At 59.7% G+C, this 21,678-nt stretch overlaps 1 protein-coding gene and 1 long non-coding RNA gene across 7 annotated transcripts in view; both read right to left on the bottom strand.

Annotated features, from left to right (window-relative positions):
- Positions 1–1,788: 1,788 nt before the first annotated feature.
- LOC139084773 (uncharacterized) lies at positions 1,789–15,729 on the bottom strand. Its single transcript, XR_011542479.1, has 5 exons — positions 15,372–15,729; positions 14,794–14,847; positions 13,733–13,785; positions 12,849–13,588; positions 1,789–2,438 (listed from the first exon to the last, which is right to left on the bottom strand). It is a non-coding gene; the product is annotated as an uncharacterized lncRNA (long non-coding RNA).
- Positions 15,730–20,728: 4,999 nt separating this feature from the next.
- SCARB1 (scavenger receptor class B member 1) overlaps positions 20,729–21,678 on the bottom strand; it is a 71,163-nt gene continuing 70,213 nt past the window's right edge. For all 6 annotated transcript variants that reach the window (XM_070629300.1, XM_070629299.1, XM_070629302.1 and 3 more), the window contains one exon: positions 20,729–21,658. In XM_070629300.1, the coding sequence (XP_070485401.1) occupies positions 21,542–21,658 (117 nt within the window). In that variant the 3' untranslated portion in view covers positions 20,729–21,541. The remainder of the gene's footprint in view (positions 21,659–21,678) is intronic.

The raw sequence follows: 21,678 nt of genomic DNA on the forward strand, positions 1-21,678 counted from the left end.
GGCTGGCTGAACTTTCTAGAACGGCTGGCAAACCTATACCACACATCGCAGCTATCTCCTCAGCACCCAGACTGCCCCCCCCGCAACTCCTCCTGCCCGCCCTGCGTCCACCTCAGAACGTGCCTGCACACAAGCGGGACAGGGCGGCCCAGCGGCGATGCCTGGGGGTCTGCACACTGCGGGCCTCCTGCCAAATCCCACTTTTATGCTGGACTTGCTGTGTGACCAGGGGCAGTGACCTGACATCTCTGAGCCGGTCTCCTCACTTAACACAATGGGGACATTAACTCACGGGGGTACCTCTCAGGCCACAGACCCAGCTCTGCGAGATAGACCCATTTTTATTTCTTTCCAATTGACAAGTGCCGATTCCAAGGAAATTCAGTCTCGGTCTCAGGAGTGGGCTGCTCCGTGCTGTGTCGGATGAGAGACCAAATGACCGAGGGGTCCCTCCGGCCGCCCGTAAGATGTGCAGGATGCAGCCCGCGGTCCCTCTGGTGGAAGCTCCGCAGCGTCTGCATGGCGGGCAGCCGTCCACGCGGGCGCAGAGGCAGCGCCCAGATCCTGTCCCCTCCCGGCAGCACCGCGGGATGAGGTGAGCAGGCCAGCCTGGCTCTGCGACTCCAGCCTGTGGAACCCCCTCTCCCTCGGCGCCGCTCCAGAGCCGACAGCTGCTCACATTGGGTCTGGGACGCCCGGCCCTGTGAGAGCGCGCAGCTGGGACCGGATGCTGAGCCGCCGCCCACCCCGCGCCCTCGCTCCCGTCGGATGCCGCAGAAACGGTCAGGCCACTTTCGCAGCAGCCACCTGCCCGCCACTGTCTTTCTCTCCTGCTTCTGAGAGCTGGACATGGGTCTGGTTCTGGCTCCACTTCCCCCGGGCCGTAAAGGACTGTATCCTGGGGCTGCTGGAACAAGACGGAGGGACAGGGTCCCCAGACTCTCCTGCCTTCCCTGACGCTCGCCTCCCTTGGCACATCTCCCAGCAGAAACAAACTCCTCTCCTGTCTGAACCTGTGTGTTTGGGGGTTTCTTTGTTACAGCAGCTGAGCCTATACCCTGACTGATTAATACATGGGGTTTTCACAAAAGGCATGAGATGGCTAATTTTATGTATCAGCTTGACTGGACCAAGGGCTGCCCCGGTATTTGGTCAAACACCATTCTGGGTGTGTTTCTGGATGAGATTAACATTTGAATCCATAGACTGACTGAAGCAGATTGTTCTCCCCAATGTGGGTGGGCCTTGTCCAATCAGTTGAAGGCCAGAATAGAACAAAAAGGGAGTAAGGGAGGATGCACTCTCTCTGCCTGACTGTCTTCATGCAGGGACGTCCGTCTTCCCTGCCTTTGGACTCAGAGTCAGACTGGAGCTTATACCACAGCCTCCTGGGCCTCCAGCGTGCAGACGGCAAATCGTGGGGCTTCTCAGCCTCCATAACCACGTGAGCCAATTCCTTCTAATGAGTCTCTAGATAGGGAGATAGACAAGTAGATAGACAGACAGACAGACAGATGGATAGATAGATAGACAGACATAGATACAGATGATATGTGGATGTAGATATTGATATGGATATGGATGTGGATGTGGATATCCCATTGGTCTGTGTCTCTAGAGAGCCCAGCTTAATACAAGGCAGATAGATAACTGTCTTCCAGAAGCTTCTACTCCCTGCTTGGTAAAAACAAAATCAAGAAAATTCACAGAGTGATAAACTGTCTTGGAATCGGAGGAGGGAGAATGACGGGGAATAAACGGGAATGAATATCGCTGAGGAATCCCGCCTGAAGGTGACGAGGCCAGAGCGTATATTTGAAACTTGCCAGAGAACAAATCACCAAAGTTCCCCTGACAAGATAAAGACAGTGTGGCTATGTGTGATGGACGCTAACTGAGCGATTCTGGTGCTCATCGTGATACCCACATGTATCGAGTCATCGTCTTGTACGCCCCAAACTAATACATTGTATGTCAGTTAGATCCCAATAAAACTGGGGAAGAAATAAAGTTTTGAAAAGAGAATCCTGCTGCAGCAATGCCCACACGGGGGCCGTGTGGAGGAGTGAGGGGCCGAGGCCCAGAGCGCAGGTGGCTCCCGGGGCCGGGTATGCAGCAGAGAGGCCACTTCCAGGGGATGGCGATGACGGCGGGCGGCAGTGGCACGGTGCAGCGAGACATGCCTCTGCTGTCTTCCAGGGCAGGCGACGCTGTGCACGCATTTCACAGTCGCAGCAAGTCATGACTGAGCACCTGCTGGGTGGCGGGCCCTGTTCTGGAGCCTGGGGACGCAGCGGGCTGGCCCTCTCCGAGGCGTGTGACTATCCGTGAGGCGCCACGCAGGGCTCTCCAACGCCAGGCTGACGAGCGCTCATGCCCAGCGGAGCCCTGGAAGGTCACAGCAGAGGGACGTGGCCATGGCGGGGGGAGGGACGAATCTGGCGGGAAAACACAGGATGGATTCGAGTCAGATGATGAGCATCCCCAGGAGGGAGAGGCCCGACCCCGCCTTCCGCGCTGGCTCGGCAGACGGCTCTCTCTGATAAATGAGAACCGTCTGGCTTTCCCATCACCTGTCACGTGGTGGGGCTTTTCTACCCCGACGCCCACAAGAAGTTAGCACGGCCGTGTGACTGGCCCGGACCAAGGAGATGTGAGCGCAAGTGAGGGAAGTTGCTTCTGAGCAGGAGCTGTAGGAGCCAGTGCGGGATTTGCCCCGGGCCACGGGGTGCTCGTAGCGTGGATGAGACGCTCCAGGAGTCGGGGTCCTGGAGTGAGGAGGGTGGAGCCGAGCCACCAGCCAACCCACCACAGACACGCGGCAGGTGAGAAATGCACGTCGGTTGTTTGAAGCCGTGAGATTGGGGCTTGTTTGTTATGGCAACATAGCTGAGCTGGTGCTGACCAATGCATCTCCCTCTCACAGACGAGGAGACGGGGTCTGGAAGAGGCCACGCAGCTGGCCCAGGGCCGGACGGGGGGGCACGTCCAGGACTCACAGCCAGTGTGTGGGTCGCCGCGACCTTCCCAGAGGCGGGCTGTCTCCGGTCGGAACAAACCAGCCAAACCCCTGGCTGCTCACCCCGTCAATTACAGCCAATTTCAAGGTCTCCTGGTTTCTAAATGAACAGCCCTGATCGTGTTCGTTACGGGCCCTGTCTGCTCGGGCCGCGCGTTTTATCAGGAGCCGCCAACAAGACGGATGGCCCCGTAGCTGACCGTTCCAGAGCAAAGCTCCTCGCAGCAAGTGGCCACGCGGATGCCAGGAATAAATCACGGCGGGGTGGCCATGCGTCCTCAGTGCTCCCGCGAGGCACGGCCAAGGGCGGGAAGGCCTGGAGCAGCGTGGACCCTGGGGGGCTTCGCCGAGGCCCACAGGGCCGCCGGGAGGTCTCCATCAGGTCCCGAGGTCTGGGGGAGCCTCGTGTTTCTCTGCTCAGCATCTACTTCCCCTTCTTGAGGTCTAACCGTACCCACGTTTTCCTGGGGAAACCATCTCTCCTCCATGGCCAGTCCACATGGTCGGGGGTCCTCCCTTCCCCCCGCAACAGGGAGTGGACACGCGCTCCAGCCTGGCCCGTAGGAGCCCACGGCCTGCCTCGGCCGAGGCCGGCTCAGGTGGGTCTGCACAGCGGGGTGGCGGGTCAGTTCTCGGACTCCTGCTGAAGCTGTGAGGAAGGATAAGTTCCCTTAACACAGGTTCCTCCCAGAAGGCGCATCTGTGCCACCCACTGTGTCCAGCCACCAGCACAGTTCCAGGCAAGGGATCGGTGCTGAATGACAGAACAAGCAGGCCGGAGCTCCCTGCCATGTTGAGACAGCCCCTCCGCCTGGCTGGCCTCAGCTCCCGTCTGCAGAATGAGGCTACAACAGCACTGACCGATGGCTGGTGTGTCAGTTGGCTCTGGCTACCAAAATGCCCAGTAACAAGTGGCCCCAACGTCAGTGGCTTAAAACCACGGCCACATGTTCTCATTCACGTGCCCCACCTGCCTCTTGTCCCCCTCGGGTCAGCGGGATCCTCCAGGCGTGTCGTCTCGCCCGATGGCAAGGGCAGGGGGGAAGCATGGGGTCCCGTGAGGGCTGGGAGCCGAGCCAGCATGGCAGCACTTCGGCTTCACTCCTTTGGCCACAGCAAGTCGAGTGGCCGCACCAAAGCCAGGGCTGGGGACGCGCACTCTGCCCCGGGTGGAAGAAAGGTCGAGGCAGGGAGGGGCGGAGCTGGGCCAGCTGTGCCGGGTTGCGTGGCCGGCCCTGACTCTTGTGCCACTTGCCCTCGCTCGGAGCCACCTACTCCAGGGAGCAGAACCAGGCCTGGCACAGAGCCGCTGCTCAGCAAATGCCTGTCCAGCTGAGCAGCTGCCCCCTCCCTCTGCCGGCCCGAGGACTAAAGCAGACACTCACACAGGAGGTCGGGGTCACAGAAACCTGCCAGAGCCACGCTTCTGACCCCGCCGCAGCCTCGACGCTCCCAGTGGGGTGACCGTCCCATCTCTGTCCCCCAATAAACAGCAGAGCCGGGGGTCCGATTGGCGGGAGGGGTGGGTATTGCCTCTGGGGACTGACTGACTGACCTTGGCCAGTCCGAGCCAGGTCATCTCGTGTCAGCCGGTGGTCCCGGGAGGCCCCGCCCGGCAGCTGACGCCCAGCCCAGGACCAGGAGGCTCAGCTTCAGCGCCGCGCTGAGGACGCAGCTCTCTGCGGTGGGAGGAAGTGGCCCCGAGGCCCCAGGAGACAGGACAGCCGGCTGTGGCCGTGTGCTCGGCCCGAGTCCCTGCCCGCAGCCTCCCAGCCCCGCCTGCGCGGTTTCCCTGAGCCCTCCTTCCTGTCTCTGAAAACAGCAATGTCACTGTCCCCTCCCCCTCCCGCCTGCCCCTCCCTGGGGAGCTCGCTGCCCCTGCGTCTGTGCGACCCGCAGCTCGGCCAACGTCCAGGTGCACGAGGCCCCCCCAGCCCGGCCTGCAGACGCTTCCATCTGCCCTGCGCCCCCCACTGCAGGCCACGCGGCCTGGCTCCTCTCTTCCGAGCTCCTCCCTCTCAGCTGGGCTGAGCCAGCCATCTGCGCGGGGGGTGGGGGGGGGGGGGGGATGGGGTGGGGGGGGTGGGGAGGCTGGGCTGGAGGCCTCTGAATCAGGGAGCCCCCCGCTCCCCCACGGCTGCGTTGTCACTGCCCCCCCACCCCAGGCCCCAGCAGAGGGGCAGTGCCTGTCACCAAACACCAACCCAGCTGTCTCTGGGCTTTGCCCGGGGCAGATAAACTCTGGGTACATCCTGATAGAGACGGATCGTCACTCCCAGCGCCCAGCAGCTTGGGGGTGGGGACGGTGTAAAGTCACAGTCATCAGACAAGAAGTCTGCAGGAAACGCACATGGGTGTCACCTGCTGGGCAGGTGCTGGGCGCCCGGCACCGTTCCAACACCATACTCTTCCCACCTTCGCCCTCCACAGATAGACACTGTCACCCATTGCACAGAGGAGGAAACTGAGGCTCAGAGCAGGTGGCTCAACTGAGAAAACAGCTAGGAAGTGGCAGAGCTGGGGTCCAAACCAAGCTCTCTGCCCCAGAGCCTCCCCCCTCGCGGCTGCTCTGTGGATGTGTGGACGCCGCTGGGCTAAAGCCCACAGCACCTGGGACCCAGTGATCCCGCTGCCCGGGAAACATCCAAAAGGACTGAAAGCAGGGTCTCAAAGAGATTTTTGCACACCCACGTTCACAGCAGCGTTGTTCGCAACAACTGACAGGTGGGAGGAACCCAAATTTCTATCAACAGATGAGTGGACAGCAAAACGTGCTCTGTCCAGATGATGGAATATGATTCAGCCACAAAAAAGAAGGAATCTGGGCCAGCCCGGTGGTGCAGCAATTAAGTTTGCACATTCTGCTTCAGCAGCCCGGGGTTCACCGGTTTGGATCCCGGGCGTGGACCTACCCACAGCTCATCAAGCCACGCTGTGGCAGGCGTCCCACATATAAAGTGGAGGAAGATGGGCATGGATGTTAGCTCAGGGCCAGTCTTCCTCAGCAAAAAGAGGAGGATTGGCAGCAGCTGTTAGCTCAGGGCTAATCTTCCTCAAAAAAAAAAAGGAAGTAAATCTTGTCACATGCTACAACGTGGATGAATCTGGAGGACATTATGCTGAGTGAAAGAAGCCAGTCATAGAAGGACAGACACTGTGGATTCCACTCACACGAGGTCCCCAGAGGAGTCGCGTCCACAGACAGTAGGATGCAGGGGGCGGGGGGCTGGGGAGGGGGTGGGGAGTTAGTGTTCCGTGGGGCAGAGTTTCTGTTTTGCAAGATGGAATCGTTCCGGAGATGTGTTTCACAACAATGTGAATGTACTTAACACGAGCAAACTGTCCTGAAAATGGATAAGATGGTGAATTTCCTGTTGTGTGCTTATTACCTCAGTGAACGCACACACACCCGTCATCGTCGTCACCATCAGAGGAAGAATTGCTCCGCTGTGTGGCACTTTTCAGACACCCACTGGGCTGCTGTAAGCCTTTGACCGCAACCTGATGACAGACGGCACCGATGGTCCTGGTTCCTCGCTCTGCGTGTCCCCACGCCTCTGCCAGGTGGCCGTGCGGTCCCTCTCACTGAGGCCGGAGAGTCTCCCCGGGGGCCCCTCGAGTCTGAACGGGGCTCGTGACTGGCTTTCCGTGAAACAGTTCCAGGGTGCTAGTTCCCTGCTGGGCCATGCGGGCCGGGCCTGTTTCTGCCTGTCCTCCCGACCCCCGGCCCCGGGGTCACACCCGGGCTAGGCTGCTGGCAGAGAGGCGGAGCGCGGGGCAGAGGTCTCACAGTGGCCTGGGCCGAGGCCGTCCTCCACCAGCCAACGGCCAGCTGCCACCAGACGCGTGTGAGCCCGGCTGAGACGGGGAACCCCGCTGAGCCCAGCCCCATCGCTGCCCTGCAGACTCGTGAGCCAAAGAGACACCATTGTTTGAGGTCACTGACATGTGGGGCCATTTGTCACTCTGCATCGTTTTGCCCAGAGATAACTGATACAAACTCACACAGAAGGCCTCCGTCTGTTCGTTCATTCATCCAACTGTTCAGAGGGGGCTCAGACTAAGACCCCAGCAGCCCTGACAGGGTGATGAGTGCTGCGAAACCTTATGGAGGGGCTGCCGGAGAAGGGAAGGGCATGTAGCCAAGGCCTGGGGGGCCGGGGAAGGCTTTCTGGAAGAGGAGTTCTTTTTTTTTTTTTTTTTGAGGAAGATTAGCCCTGAGCTAGCATCTGCTGCCAATCCTCCTCTTTTTGCTGAGGAAGACTGGCCCTGAGCTCACATCCGTGCCCATCTTCCTCTACTTTATATGCGGGACGCCTACCACAGCATGGCTTGCCAAGCGGTGCCATGTCCGCACCCAGGATCGGAACCAGCGAACCCCGGGCCGCCGAATCAGAACATGCAAACTTAACCGACGCACCACCACGCCGGCCTTGGAGGAGTTCTTGAAGGAGGTCTGAAGAAGTGAGAGACAACGGGTGGGGGTTGTGTGTAGGCAGGAGCAGAGGAGGGGGCCCCGGGCGGGAGGAGCAAGGGCTGAGGCCCTGGCTGGTTGGGGACAGAGCCCGGCTGCTTCGAGAAGCGCGAGGACATTGGGAAAGTCGCGCTACGGCCGTTTCGGAGCTGGGACTGGATCCGGCGCCCCGGGGGGATGTCAGCCGCATCCTGCCAGATCCGTTGTGCACTCGAGACCGGCACTGGGGGTGGTGGGGCGGAAGAGCTGTCAGCGGAGCGCGCGATTAGCCCCAGCCGGCCGTGAAGGCTGCCCGGACAGTCAGCGCACCGTCCCCAGGTCACCAGGAGGTGCCGGTGCCCGGCCATCTCAGCTGCCCTTTCCCGGCCTGGCCCCCTCGTGAGCAGCGATGCGCACACTCAGGTTGTCCAGGGTCCCGCTCCATTGTCATGCTGGCTCCCCAGGGACCACGCGGTGGCAGAAACGAGGGTCTCTGCCAAGTGCCCTCTGTCTCCCCACCAATAAGCAGACCGCCGGCGGGTGCAGAGGCCACCCGGCCCCCTCGGGAGCCAGGACGCCCCCAGGCCACCTCCAGAGTCGCCAGAGGGCGCATTTGCTGGTTCTGGGCAGGGACTGAGGGCAGCGAAAACCGTCCTGCCAACCCCATCCAGACATGGCCACCTGGCCCCGCCGCCAACGCCCTACCCCGGCAAGACCCCCCAGCCACCAGCCAGGACGACCCGCTGGCATCCATCACTCCGGAGAAGAGAAATAAAGCCACTGCCATTTCGTTGTCCCGGGATTAATGTCCCTGCTGCGAAAACAAACGTCGCGTCTTCCCGCCAACATTTATTTTTGATAAATGCTGTGACTCTGCCTTGACATTTCAGAAGCAGCAGGAGACCGTTACCCGGTGACGATGTTCTATTCCACTGACATTATCTCTTAATTATAATATGCAAGTAACGCTGGAAAAAATGGCCCAGAAATAGCTCGCTTGGAGATGCTGCGCTCTGCCCTGTCGGGGAAATGCTGAGCAACTTCATTCAGCGCTTGCAAATGAGGGGAGACGAATGGATCTCGGGGGGCCTGTGTGCGTCCTGCCTCTTCAGTGACAAGGCCCAGGGGTGGCGGGGAGGCGAGGATCCCAGGGCACCGGCTGGACTCCCCTGTCCCCAGGCCCCCGCCCCTCCATCCCCATCTCAGACTCAGAGGGCGCGTCACCCCAGCGCCAACCCGCAGCCTGCCAGCTCCAGCCCCGCGAAACGGCTCACGGTTTAGCGCAGAGGGGACGGTGGTGATTTTTTTTCAGGAAATTAATTCCGTTCAGGGGCAGGAAGGTCGAGGGGAGAGCCGGCAGGAGGAAATCCCATTTAGCAAACCCTCTGGGGCCTTCAGGGCGGAAGAAAGACTCGCCCAGTTCGGAGGGCGCGGGGTCCTGGGGGGCGCCCTCGGGGGCTGTGGACATGGGGGGAGCTCTCAGGCTCTCAGGACGACATTTGTGGGAACCTGACACGTCGGGGGCAAGAAGGGCCACGTGGGTGCATGTTGGAAAGCCTCGCCGCTCCAGACACAACCAGTGAGAACTCAAACTCCAGCAGCGGTTCTCAGCCGGGGTGGCCCCAGGGACGCCGGGCTGTCTGGAAACAGCTCGCTGGTTGTCACGACCGAGGGCTGGGGCTCCTGGCGTCTGGTGGGTCGAGGCCAGGGGTGCTGCTGGACGTCCTGCAGCACCCAGGGCAGCCCCCCATGAAGAATGATCTGGAACTAAGGCTGGGGGGCCCAGGCTGAGAACCCAGGGGTGTGGGAGAGAAGGTGGACGGGCAGGTGGGGAAGTCAGGGGCCTGGGAGAGTCTGGAAACGCACCTCCGGTCTCCAGCTCCCGAAGGAGCCACACCTGCAAAGCCCCTGGGCCGCGTCAGACCCCGGGCTCTGCCTGCAGAGGAGGGCGCAACCGTCACTGTCCCTGTTGCCTCCGTCGCCCCCTCTCCGTCTGTTCACTCCCCGCTGGTCAACGCTGCTTCTCAGGAGGACACCCTCAGACTGGGGCGCTGGCTTCAAGTGGCCACAGAGTGGAGACGAGGGGCTCCGGGCTGTGGGACATCCCCAGGGGTCCATGCACTGCTGACGGGCCGCCAGAACGTGTTCCCATGTCCGTGTCGGTGTCCGGGTCGGCCCTCCGCCAGCGTCTAGGAGGCTCTCCCAGGAGTTCAGGCCCGGGGCGGGGTCACCGGCTCAGGGGCCACCAGGGCACAGCAGCCTTTAGTGAGCAAGGCTGGGCCCGGCCGTGACCTGGCACCCGGAGGACAGCGGGCAGGCACATGGGCCCAGCGTGGCCAGATCTCCGGATTTTGTAAGAGTAGCTGAAATACAGATTTTTTATAGGAAATCTCTTGATTTTACAATATTGGCTGCTAATTTCAGGGTTTTCTCTCCCCTTTAAACACTGTGTGAGCCAAAGTCAACATGTTGACAGGTGCCAGCTTGCACCCTTCCGTCTGGTCCAAGGTCATTCCTTCCCCTGGGAGGTGACCCCACACCAGCCCGGAGTTGCCCTGGAACTCACCTGCCCCGGGGGCGTGGCCACAGGCGGCCCCCCACCAGCTGGCCCCCCAGGGGACGTGCACCTGAAGGTCAGGGGCCTTTAGCTGCCTCTGACCCGCCTCTGCCCCCAGGTCCATGAAGCCACCTCATACCAGCTGGCCACCGGCTGAGTGAGGTCCCCTCTCTGAGCCGCAGTCGCCGCATCTGTGGAAGCGGGACGAGGACAGCGACGGCCTCTGTGGGACGTTGTGAGCAAGCGTGGAGAGCGCACGCAAGGCCCAGCACACAGTAGGGCCTCAGTCCAAAGGGCAGAAATAATCAAAACCAGAAAGGATAAAAAGTCGCCTTGGTTGGCGCCTCCAGGAGAAGGGAGGGGAGACGAGGGCTGTGCTGTCCATGTTCTTCTCTTGCTCCCAAGAACATCGTGGGGGGCCAGCGCAGGGAACACGCACAGGATTTGGGGGGCAGAAGACCTGCGTTCGAATCCCAGCCGCCTCACTACCTCGCTGTGCAGCTTTGGACAGCTCACTCAACCTCTCTGAGCCTCGGTTTCCTCTTCTGTAATATGGGGTGAATTCCTCCTTGCAGAATTTGCGTAGGGACGAAAGACATGAGATAAGGCAAGCACTAAGCACGCAGAGTCACTTGAAACACGAGGGCACCCCTCAGAAAGGCCCGGCGTCCCCTTCCACCACCGTTCCTGGGTTATGCATCGAAGGGGGCAGAGTGCGAGCGGACAGCCTGCACCTTCAGGTTTTCTGGGCTGTGCGGTGACCTCCTGTCCCTCCTTCGTGCCGAGGTGACTTGTTTCAGACTCGTTTCGCCTGCTCCCCAGGCAAAGTCAGTATCGGCCTCGGCCCAAGGCCGGGCTCAGCTACTGATGTCACCGTGGGCGACTAGGCCGGAAACAGTCACGATCGCCACAGTCCGCCTGCCGCCTCCTTGAAGGGAGGGGCTCCCCATCCCGGTTTGTCCCACGGGCGGCAGCTGCAGACGGGCCTTCAGTCCCCGTGGGCCCAGCACGGGGCGCCCGGCTCCATCTTCCTCTCACGCCAGTCGCTAGAGCGGCTGCTCGGGGGTCCGGGACGGCGGTCTGCTTTGTTCTCCGCTCAGTCCCCGGGGCCCGGAGCCGGCCGCCCGGCCAGGTGCTCCGTGAGCGCGTGCTGACCCACGGGAGCAGGGTGTGCGGTTTCTGCGTCGCACGCGCCAGGCCCCTCCGTGCATCTTCCATCGCCGCCCCCGAGGCTCCTGGCGGGGCATCTGGGTCAGGATGGCCCAGGGACACCGCGATGACAGGCAGTCCCAGGTCTCGGCAGCTAGCGTGACCGAGGCTGGCTTCCTGCTGCTGCTTCAGAGGTCACCCTGGGGCTGTGCTCCTCGCTGTCCTCTGGGACCCGGGCTGACGGGCGGCCAGCACCGCAGACGCTGCATGTCGCAGGGCAGAGACGAGGAGGAGGAGTGCTGAAGACTCGCAGCCCCGCAGCCCCAAAAGTGACAGAGGTGATTCCCATGTCTCAGCTCTCAGCCACGATGAATCACACGGTTCCACCAACCACAAGGGAGTCAGGACGTGCCATCTTCCCAGCTGCCCAGAAGATGACAGTGAGAACTATGTGGTGTACACACTACTGATGGCTACACATGGGTATTCTTATCCCCATGTTTACAACTGAGAATGTTGAGGCTCAGAGAGGTTAAGAGACTTGCCCAAGGTCACACAGCTACTAAAAAGTACATTCAGGATTCACACCCAGTCCAGTCTGACTCTAGGAACTTGTGTCTCAGCCATTACCGTTTACAAACCCCAAAGTGCGATCCGTTGAACCCTGTTTGTACGTAAGATGAACACATTCAGTGAATCACGCTGGCGAAAGACGCCCACATACACACCTCCAGAAAGGGGTGCGCAGCCCCAGGCATTTATGCCTAAATTACACAGCGAACAAGTCCTGCCCCAAATCTGACAGAGCTGGGCCTAAGACGTACTTCATTTGGCCCACAGAGTATTTTATTTAATTAGAATCTGTTGCCAATAATTAAAAATCAGGAGATTTTACATTTTTTAAAACCATCTTCTTTTGAAAATTCAAATCAAAAAGGAAGGCGCAGCAACTCTGGCCTGTGTGCCTCAGCGGGTCAGCGGGCGGGAGGCCGAGCTGGGCTCTGGACGACGGCGGGGCCAGAGGGTCCCTAGCCCAGAGCCCCGCACCAGAGGTGCCCGGCGCCCAGGCCCGAGTGAGGTCAACGGCGGCGCCTGCTGGTGATGGGCGGCATTACAGCTCGGCTCCAATAGACCCTGCAGCCCGCGGCCGTCAGGGCTTGTTCCAAGACCACAGAGCAACACACTTCAAAGTCTTTCCACACTATTTTCAGCCCGAAGTGCATAAATCCTCCTTCTGTACACTCCTCACGAGCACCCATGAAATACGTGAGGCAGGAATTAGAATTCCCGTTGGACAGAGGGAGGCGCAGAACAGAGAGGTCGCAGTGGCGTGCCTGAGGGACGCAGCGGCCTCTCCAGCAAACAGCTCCAGCTCCCACCCCCTGCCGCCCGCCTCCTCGCGGAGGCTGACATCACGGGGGAAACCATGTCCTTCCCTCAACAGCTGTTGCTGCCGCAGCCCGAGACCACAGGGCTGAGCACACCACCAGGCAGGACCAGAGAGACTGGTATCCCGGCTGGGCGTCTCCATGCCCTAAAAATGGAACGAATTCCTGCGGCCCAGGGATAGCAGATGGGGCGGGTCGCGGAAACAGACGGAGGAGCCCAGAGCCCAGAAGAACATTCCACAGGCCTGAACCACGGCCGCAGGCTGGCCACCACGTTCATACCTTCCACGCCACGCTGCTCCCCGGCCATCTGCCGGGATGTCCCCCAGGGGAGAGGAGCCCCGCTGCGTAATGGAAGCCGAAGAGGCAAATGAGATCCAGCTTGCAGAAATGTGCATCGTGGCCCGCGTGGCTCAAACATCTGTTCCTGAAAGACGAAAACAAGCAGCTCCATTGCGAGGGCCCCTCCTCCCTCGGCCGAGGGCTTCCTTCCGGATGTTGTCAGGCTCGCTGTGCCCAAGGCTTCATGCAAAGGTGCCATGAGATCCAGAAACGCCAAGACACTGCCCTTGGGCCTCCCCCCACCCTGGGAAGACGCCCAGGCCTGGACCCTCAGAGCTGGAGAGGAACGTGGGAGAGCCCCGGCCCTGGCAGGACCCTCTTCAGAAGTCCCGGGCTGCCCCTCCGCCTCTCCTGCCCTCCCTTTCCAGTTTGCTGTGGGGTTTGGAGAGCCAAGCCCTATTTTTAGGAATGTTTATTCTCCCTCCGCTCCTTCCCCCTCCTTCGCGGCGTCTCTGGAATGAGCCCGGATGGTCCCCTGCGCCGAGCTTTTCCAGCGCGTTGGGCACAGGCCTGGCATGCAGTCTCTTCCCAGATGGAGCTGGGCTCGCGTTTGGGGGAAATGAGTCTTGCATTCTCCTTGGGTCTCCCCGGCTTCCCGGATTCTCCCGAGTCAGGGCCTGCCTGCAGCTTTGGCTGGGAACGACGCTCCTCGAAGCCGGTTTCCCCAGCACCATTCCAGACTGGCCGAGAGAAAGGAGGGGTCTCTGGCTGCCAGCAACAGTAATGACCCAGGTTAACTGGACCAGGGGGCGTGCAGGGCAGAGGCCGGGGGCGCAACCCTGGGACTCGGCTACCAAGGGTCAAATCTGGACTCCCACACTTACCAGTCATAACACCTGGACACGTACTTTGCCTCTCTGTGTCTCAGTTTCCCCATCTGTAACGTGAGGAGGAGGATGGTAACAGCACTTTCCTGGGTTATAAGGAGATGAAACGAGTCTAGGATGTAACAGTGTGTGGCACACAGCAAGTGCTCAATAAATGTCAGCGATGACCTGTTTTAGGAGAGGAAGCCGGCACAGGGGGCCCGGCTCCGGCCCCGCTGAGCCCAGAAGAGCCGGCGTCTGAGACTGTGCATCTGTTGCGCAGATGCAGTTCCGATCGGGTTGGGCCCATCCCGGGGCCAAGGGCGCGCACGGGGCCGGGGCGCTGCGTCCCCCCAAATCATGGTCAGACCCAGGGCCACTCTCAGCCGGGGCGCAGCTTTCGGTCCTGGAGCCCCGCCGCCCGACGGAAGGTGGCAGCCCTGTCTCCGCCCGACGCGGCCCCTGCTGAGCGACATCTTACGGCGTTTCCACGCGCGGAAACCGGTGGCTCGGTCGGTGTGAACGCAGACGGAGCCCGGGTTTGCAGCCCGGCCGTCGGATTCTCATTTTGCACTTTTCATACATCCGGAGCCTCCAATACAGACGAGGCTCAGCCCCTGAGCCGCAGAGGGGCCCGTGGACCCCGGACCCCGGACCGCGCACGGTGGGCACACAGTGGCCCCGGTGGCCGAGGCCTGCACTGCGGCCCGGGGGCTCTGGGGGGCGGGGGGGGGAAGGGGGGGATAGTGGGCTGGGGGCAGCCTCACCCAAGTGGGTCGCATGCTTCTCTCCCGCAAGTTACACCCCAACCCCTGCCCCCATCACCGGCTCGTTTACTCTACACGCACCGCCTTGCACACCCCACGGGGCCAGCCAGCTGCCCGGCGCTGGGGACGTGGCGGGATCCCCGGGAGGGAGGCAGAGCCGGACCAAGGCTCCCATCCAAAGGAAGATGACACCGCGCAAGGCAGGGACTCGGGGCCGGAGAGCGAAAACCAAAGGGATGCAGCCGCCCTCGCAGGGGTCACCTAGGAATCAAGAAGGGACGAGAGGCGAGGAACATGCCTCAGTTTCCTCACCTGTACAAAGGGCCTGAGGCTGCTGCAGCTGCCATCTCGGGTGCTCCGAAGGTCCTGCAGCAAGAGCGGGGGGTGGGGGGGGAGGGCGGGGGGGGGGGCGGGCAAGAGAGGTCTTATAAATTGCGGAGTGCCACCTGCCGGATCCCTGCGCATCGGCACCTGTCCCTAGGGGAACCCACACTCAGTGCAAACAGCCGTCACCTTCACTCCCCAGCTTCAAACCTCCAGTGCTCCCCATTGTACTTAAAATCCAAACTACGGGGCGCTGCCTGACTGGGGCCGTGTCTGACCCTCCACCCTCATCTCCCTCCAATCCCTCACCATCTCGCTAACTACACTCCAGCCATGCCCACTCACTTCTGAGCTGCATGTTGCTGCCTCAGGGCCTTTGCACATGCAGTTCAGTTCCCAGTTCCTAAAGTGCCCTTTTCCAGCTTTCTTCAAATCCTTCAGGAATCAGCACAAACGGTACTTCTCAGAGGACCCTTCTGGAAACACTCTCTCATCTAAGCAGCACCCCCCACAGACACCTCCTCACGTCATGTCACTTTCCTGGCCTGGGGGCTCTCGGGAGTTACCTTATTCCTTCACTAGCTGTTCTGCTGTCTACCCCACTAGCAGGTAAGCCGTGAGGGCAGAGACCAGGCCTGCTTGGGCCGTCACTGTTTGCTGAGGCGGCTGACGCTGGTGCTCTAACGGGTCCGAACAGATGCCTTTGGACTGTTTTCGTGCCCCAGCTTTAGGGCACTTTCACGCTCCAAAACCAGTGCCCGCCGGCGTCCTCGGGGAACTGTCCTTGGGCTGCTGGAGCCCGTTTGCCCCCCTGGGACACCCCGTGGCCAGGAATCTTTGTCTCAGCCCCTGGCCTGCGGGATCGGATGCAAAATAACCCCCGAGATATGCGGAGCGTCCGGCACCGCGCGCGCACCAGAGAACAGCGGGAAGGAATGAACGCGCGCGTGCGCACAGCCCTCTCCGAGCGTGGGGCCCCGCAAGCGCCCTGCACACAGTGGGTGTCTGATAAGCGCTTGCTGGGAGCCCGGCATCTGCCGTCTTTCACGGTGGGGGGTCCTCGACCCCGGAGAGGGAGCTCACGCATCCACTTCTGCTCCACCCTCGCGGGGTTCTCAGACCCAGAGACGGCATCTTCTCTCCCGGCTCCTGGACGGGAAACCGAGGCTCAGAGAGGTCGTAGGTTTCCCCAAGGCCACCCCGCGCCTGGCGCCGAGCAGAGATGGGCACGCAGGTAGCCTGCCGCCCAGGCCAGAGTCCCCCCCCGCCCTTACATGCTAAGGAAGAGCAAACGCCACGTGAGCCCCGCTTTTATTTGAGGGGCGTCACTCTTGCGCACAAGACCCTTGAAAGGAAGGGGTCAAGACTCCTTTGAAAACCTGAATATTACGGAAACGCTTCCTAGAAAAAAAATGCCCGGACACATGCATAAAATGCGATTTCTTGAGGTTACAAGTCCCTAAAGCTGGGCTGTGACCCTAAGTAACGTGTCCCCCCCGACCACCATTTATGGACCACCCGAGAGGCGAGAACGCGGGCCTCCGCGCAGCCGGTGTGCGCAGCTCGCCCCCCAGTGGCCGATCCCGGAATTGCCCCGAAGCCCGGCGCCGCGGCCGCGGAGGGGAGGGATTTTCCCAGCAGCCCCCGGGGGACTTGATGTCAAAATGCGGAAAAGCCGCACGTGGATGTAGGCGAGGGAGGAACCCTGAGGCGGGTTACATCTCAGGACGACCTCTCAGGCCACTGCACGGAGAGGGGACCGCACGGGACACGCGGGGAGCCAGGAGAGCGGCTGGCCAGCCTGGCAGGGCCCCCAGGGGAGACCCCGCGGCATCCGTCAGAAGGGCTCCGGATCAGCGGGCCTGAACGCAGAGTCCCCACGCCCGAGCCATCGCGCGCGCCCACCGGCTCCCCTGAGCTCCACGCTGACCCCGCCGGGCAGGTATTACATCATTCCCATCTTCTCTCAGAGGAGGAAAGCCACCGCCGTGACGTCACTCAGTGCGTGTGAGCGCTCGATAAATATCGGTGGAAAGAATGGCCGTCTGTGCGGGCAGAGGAATGCCGAGCGATGAGAATAATGGTCTTGGTTAAGCATCTTCCAGTCTCGGGCACAATGGCAGGTGCTGGGGGTTACATTACAGGCCCTTGGGGCTTGGGACTACAGCAACTGGAGTTAGGATTTCTAATATTCTAGAACATTCTAGCCTCATCTAGGGTACAGTTACAGTGCCTCAGAAATTCCAAGACAGGGAAAAGCTGAGTGAGCAGAAGCAATCAGGGGGGCTGCCTGGAGGAGGGGGCATGGCTGGAATTGAGCCTTTGATGATGGTGAGGACTGAAAGGAGGGAAACCTTCCACACAGGAGTCACAGTTATCCCACAAGCAGAGCGGGAAGATGGGGGAGTCGGGACACGATAAGGGACAGGGCAGAGTCCCTGAATGCGGCAGATCTAGGGGTACCTGCATGAACACCTTTAACAGCGATGTATTTGTTTTAACAGATACTGGACTCGCCCATTGGACCCACAAGTTCAGATACAGCTGCTTTTCTTTGAAAAGAAAATTCTTTAAGTGAAACAAGCAAGTCAAATTAAAGAAAAATATTAAGTTGGTGGAGTCCCACAGTAGGGGCGGTTGGAGTGTAGGGTGAGGGCCTGGGCAGGAGGCCTCAGAGTCAGAGACACTCCTGAGGGCTCTTTCGGCAGACGCCACGCTGACGCAGTGTCCCTTAGGGTGTCCACAGCCGTCCTTCCAGCCGTGGGCCGGAGGGCAGTTTCCTCTCTGAGCCCCGGATGAAGGAGTGGCGGGGTTTAGAGACCAAGAGTGTACCAAAACCAATCAGTTTGAACCTTACAAAGATGCTCAGAGGCGAGATGTGCACATAGCGAGGCACGCAGAGGGCACATTCGGCGCTTCTGTCCTCTGTCCCCTTGGGACATACCTGCACACACACACACACACACACACCCCAGAATGTTTCATGGGGATTTTTTGGGTTTTTTTCTTCATGAGCTGGTAGAGTTGAATGCAAAAGTCAGAAATGTCCCTAATGAGGCTCCCACCCAGGGAGGTCACTAGTGATCTGCCGAACGCCAGGGACCGCAACGCTCAAGAACAGACAAGGGTTTACGGGAACCATCTTTTGGGCCTGGAGCCGTGAGCTTTGGCCCGCCATCTCCCTGAGAGCAGGCCCAGGCCCCAGGGGCCGGCCCCCTGCCCCGTCACCAGGCCCCTGGCCTCTGCAGCAGGCAGATGCAGCCCCCCACCCCCCAGCCCCACCAGGGGGACACCCCAAATACTGGTTTCGAGAACGAATCTGGAGATTGCGTGGTCCTTTTGCAAGTAAGGGGTTTCCACTTTGCTGCTCTCTGCAGAAGTGAAGGAAGGTCGGCTGACAGATGAGTGACACTGCTTGGTGATGACAGGTCACCACCCGATTTTTTTCCCTCCACTCAGGAGTTAAGAACTGAGTGCCCTGGCTATAGGCACATTCCTTCCGCTCCTGGCTACTTATTTGTGTAAACAAGGCTCCTCTATCTTAAATCTACAAAAATCAGAACACAGCTGCTGCCATTGTCTCATTCTGGCAGGAAGCGTAGTCGTTCGTGGGTACAGGGTGGAGGGGGCGTCCTCCTCATCTCATCGTGAGATGTGTTTCCCAGCAAACAAAAACCCCAGCAAGATACCCCTATGAATGATTAAAATTTTAAAAACTGAAAATACCAAAGTGCCGGCCAGCACGCAGAGCCACCTCTCTGGCAGGAGCACAGGACGGCACAGCCCCCGTGAGACTCTGGCAGTTTCCATGGGACCCAGCACTCCCAGCCGAGGCATTTCACCCATGACAAAGGAGAGTATGTGCACGTCACTGTTGGTAGCAGTCTGTACTCGTAATCGCCCCAAACTGGAAACACTTGAAATGTCCTTCAACTCGTGAATGGTTAACAACCTACGGTAAATGCAGGCCATGAATGCTTCTCGGCAATGGGAAGAAACCACTAGGGTCCAGGCGGCCGCTGGTATGCATCTGAGACAAGACGCTGGGGAAAGCAGCCAGTCTCTGAAGGCTTCATGCTGTACGATTCCGTTTTTGTGACTTTCTGGAAAAGGCACAGCTCTCTGGTCGCCAGACGTGAGGTCCTCTGGCAGGGTTTTACGACGGGGGGAGCGGGACGCGTGGAGGGAGGATGGCCTCCCTCTGTGTCTTGGCTGTTGGTGGTCACTCCGATCTATATGTGTTACAATGCTTAGAACTGGAGACACACACCAACTCTATCAATTTAAAGATATATAAGATACATACAAGAAGGAGATACATTCCAACAAAGTTTATTTCTTTGATATATAACAAAATGTGAAACATGTCGATACCGCTGATCAATTGTGTACCCAGCGTGGAATGGCCGTCCAGACCGGAAAACATTTAACCTTTATGGTTACGTGAAAAAATCAAAACATCCATTCAACTCGAACAGATATCCATGTTGCAGAGATGTTCAATAGAATGATTAATAAAACTTAAAGGCACAGATTATGTAACATTTAGCTAAAATTCTAGGGGAGAAGAAGGAAATACACATTCAAGGGGGGAAGGCTAAAACTTCTGACTCCGAGAGCTTGTACGTGTATTTTTTTGAATCTCTGTTGAGTGTCAGCTCGCCGTCATATCTAGAGCTCACTGGGTCCATTTCCAAGAGCGATGACATGGTTTTATTTCAAAACTTCAATGACGACAATATGCAGGAAATTCATCCTTTGCAACTATTTACACGTGAGAGAGAAGGTTTTTGATGTCAACACTCCTGGGGGCGGGCGTGCCGGGCACAGAGGATCAGACGCAGGGCAGCCTCGAGCCCAAATCCGGGGAAGTCGTGGGTCCACCTGCCACCACCTTGAGGACCCAGCTCCTGCCCCGTCTTCTGTGGCGTCATGGTGTCCCTGACTGTGGCAGGGTCATTTGGAAATGTCCAGTAAGGAGAAAAAGGCTTGCCCAGTGACGGTGTGTCCCCCTCCGTATGCACCCGAGAGAAACTCGTCCGAGGGCGTTTCGGTCACCGACACATCCCGACTCCTGGGGCCGCCCCTGTGAGTCACAGGTGCTCAGCGTTCACTGAAGAAAGGAAAGGACGCTGTGTCGCAAGAGGGGAAAACCAGAAACGGCTCAGAGCCCACCGAGGGGGGAATGCATCAGCACCTGCAGCTGACCACGCGGCCGTCAGAGAGCCAGGGGCTCAGCACACAGGAACAGGGAGCAACGTTCCAAGACAGCAACACATGAACAGTGGGCAACTGGGGTGGAAAAAACCAAGAATGACAAATCCTAACAGATAATAATAACGACGGCAAACTTATGTGGCCCCTGCCAGGTGCCAGCCATGTTCTGAGAGCATTTCGTGTGTCAATTCGCTGGTGCTATTATCTCCATTTCAGAGGTGGAGAAACTGAGGCACAGAGCCATCGAGTGACTTGCCCAAAGTCACAAAGCCAGTAACAGGCAGAGCTTAGATTCAAACCCAGGCCATTCCCCTCACCCACTTCTCTCTTCGCCGTTTTTGTAACAAGAAAAAGCGAGAGGTCAGGGCGGCACTAGGTGTGTCCTGCAGGCACATCGATGTGTGTGTCAGCACATGGACAGCGGCCTGGCGGGCTCCAGGCCGTGGGCCAGGGGCTTACCCTGGGGCTGGGGCCACGGTCACGAGGACCCACTCTTTCTAGACAAGACGTGCATTCCTGCGGGATTGATCTGAAACGCTAAACGTACACAAGCTCAGGGTTTTAGAACAGCACGCAGCCCGTCCGTGACACCCTTGCGGCAGCCGCCAGAAAGGAGCTGCTGACCACGGAGAGAAGGGCCCAGAACTCCTGAGGAAGCGCCCCCCCCCGCACCCCCCAGCAAACAGGCTGTCACAGACGTAAGCGGTCACTTTTTTAAAAGGTTTATTACTTCAATATTGCATTATTTTTAAAAGAAGATAAAACCCATTTTTCTTCCAGTAGAAAAGAGACAGAGGCTTCCGCAGAGACCAGGATCGGGGTTACCACCCGCCCAGACCCCGAGCTGCCGGCCCCTAAATGTTTGGGGCCCCGGGGGACAGTCGGGACAGAGCCCCCTGCCATGCAGCCGGGGACAGCCGGCTCAGGACAGGATGATGTCAGTTTAGCTGGAGAGGGACCCAGACACCACACGGACGCCTGGGGAACATCAGGGGGACCCAGGCCTGCAGGGGGTCCCCGGTGACGGAGCCCCGCTCAGCTGGTTGGTTTTGGGGGGCCCGGGTGAACGGGCTTGCCCCCACCGGGACGGGCAGACAGCGGGTCCCAGCTGGATGCTGAGCCCAAGCCCCCTGCCCACCTGGCTTTGGCACAAGAAGTCTGCACCCCTGGGTGGATGTCGGGACAGGAGCCAGCCCCTCGGAGGAAAAGCGGGGTCCCCGTGAGTGGGCCACCAAGAGGGGCTGCAGTGTTTTGAGACTGATGGAGAGGACGACTGGGGAGAGATGGTGTGAGCTGTCAAGAGCTCCCCCAAGGGAGGGGACCCAGTGCCCACAGCACCTGTGGCCGTGTCTGGGGGTCACTTTGAGAGAAGGTTCCGGAACAGTCCTTGTTGATGAGGCTCTCCCTGAGTCCTCTCAGCAGCAGCTCCATCCCTGAGCTTCTGCAGACACCTGTGCACGCGTGTGTCCAAGTGCTGGGGGATGTGCAGCGTGTGGACATGCGTGTGGCAGTGGGGGGCTCAGGCCCTGGGACTGGGGGCTGTCCGCGGAGACTCCTGAAGAAGCGGGGTGCGGGGGCCGGGGAGCTGTTCTGGCTGAGCCGCCAGGCTGGGCGAGCTCACAGCATCTTTGCAACCCTGTGGAGAAACGGGGAGCT

This window comes from Equus przewalskii, chromosome 7 (assembly GCF_037783145.1).
Source record: "Equus przewalskii isolate Varuska chromosome 7, EquPr2, whole genome shotgun sequence".
NCBI lineage: Eukaryota > Metazoa > Chordata > Mammalia > Perissodactyla > Equidae > Equus > Equus przewalskii.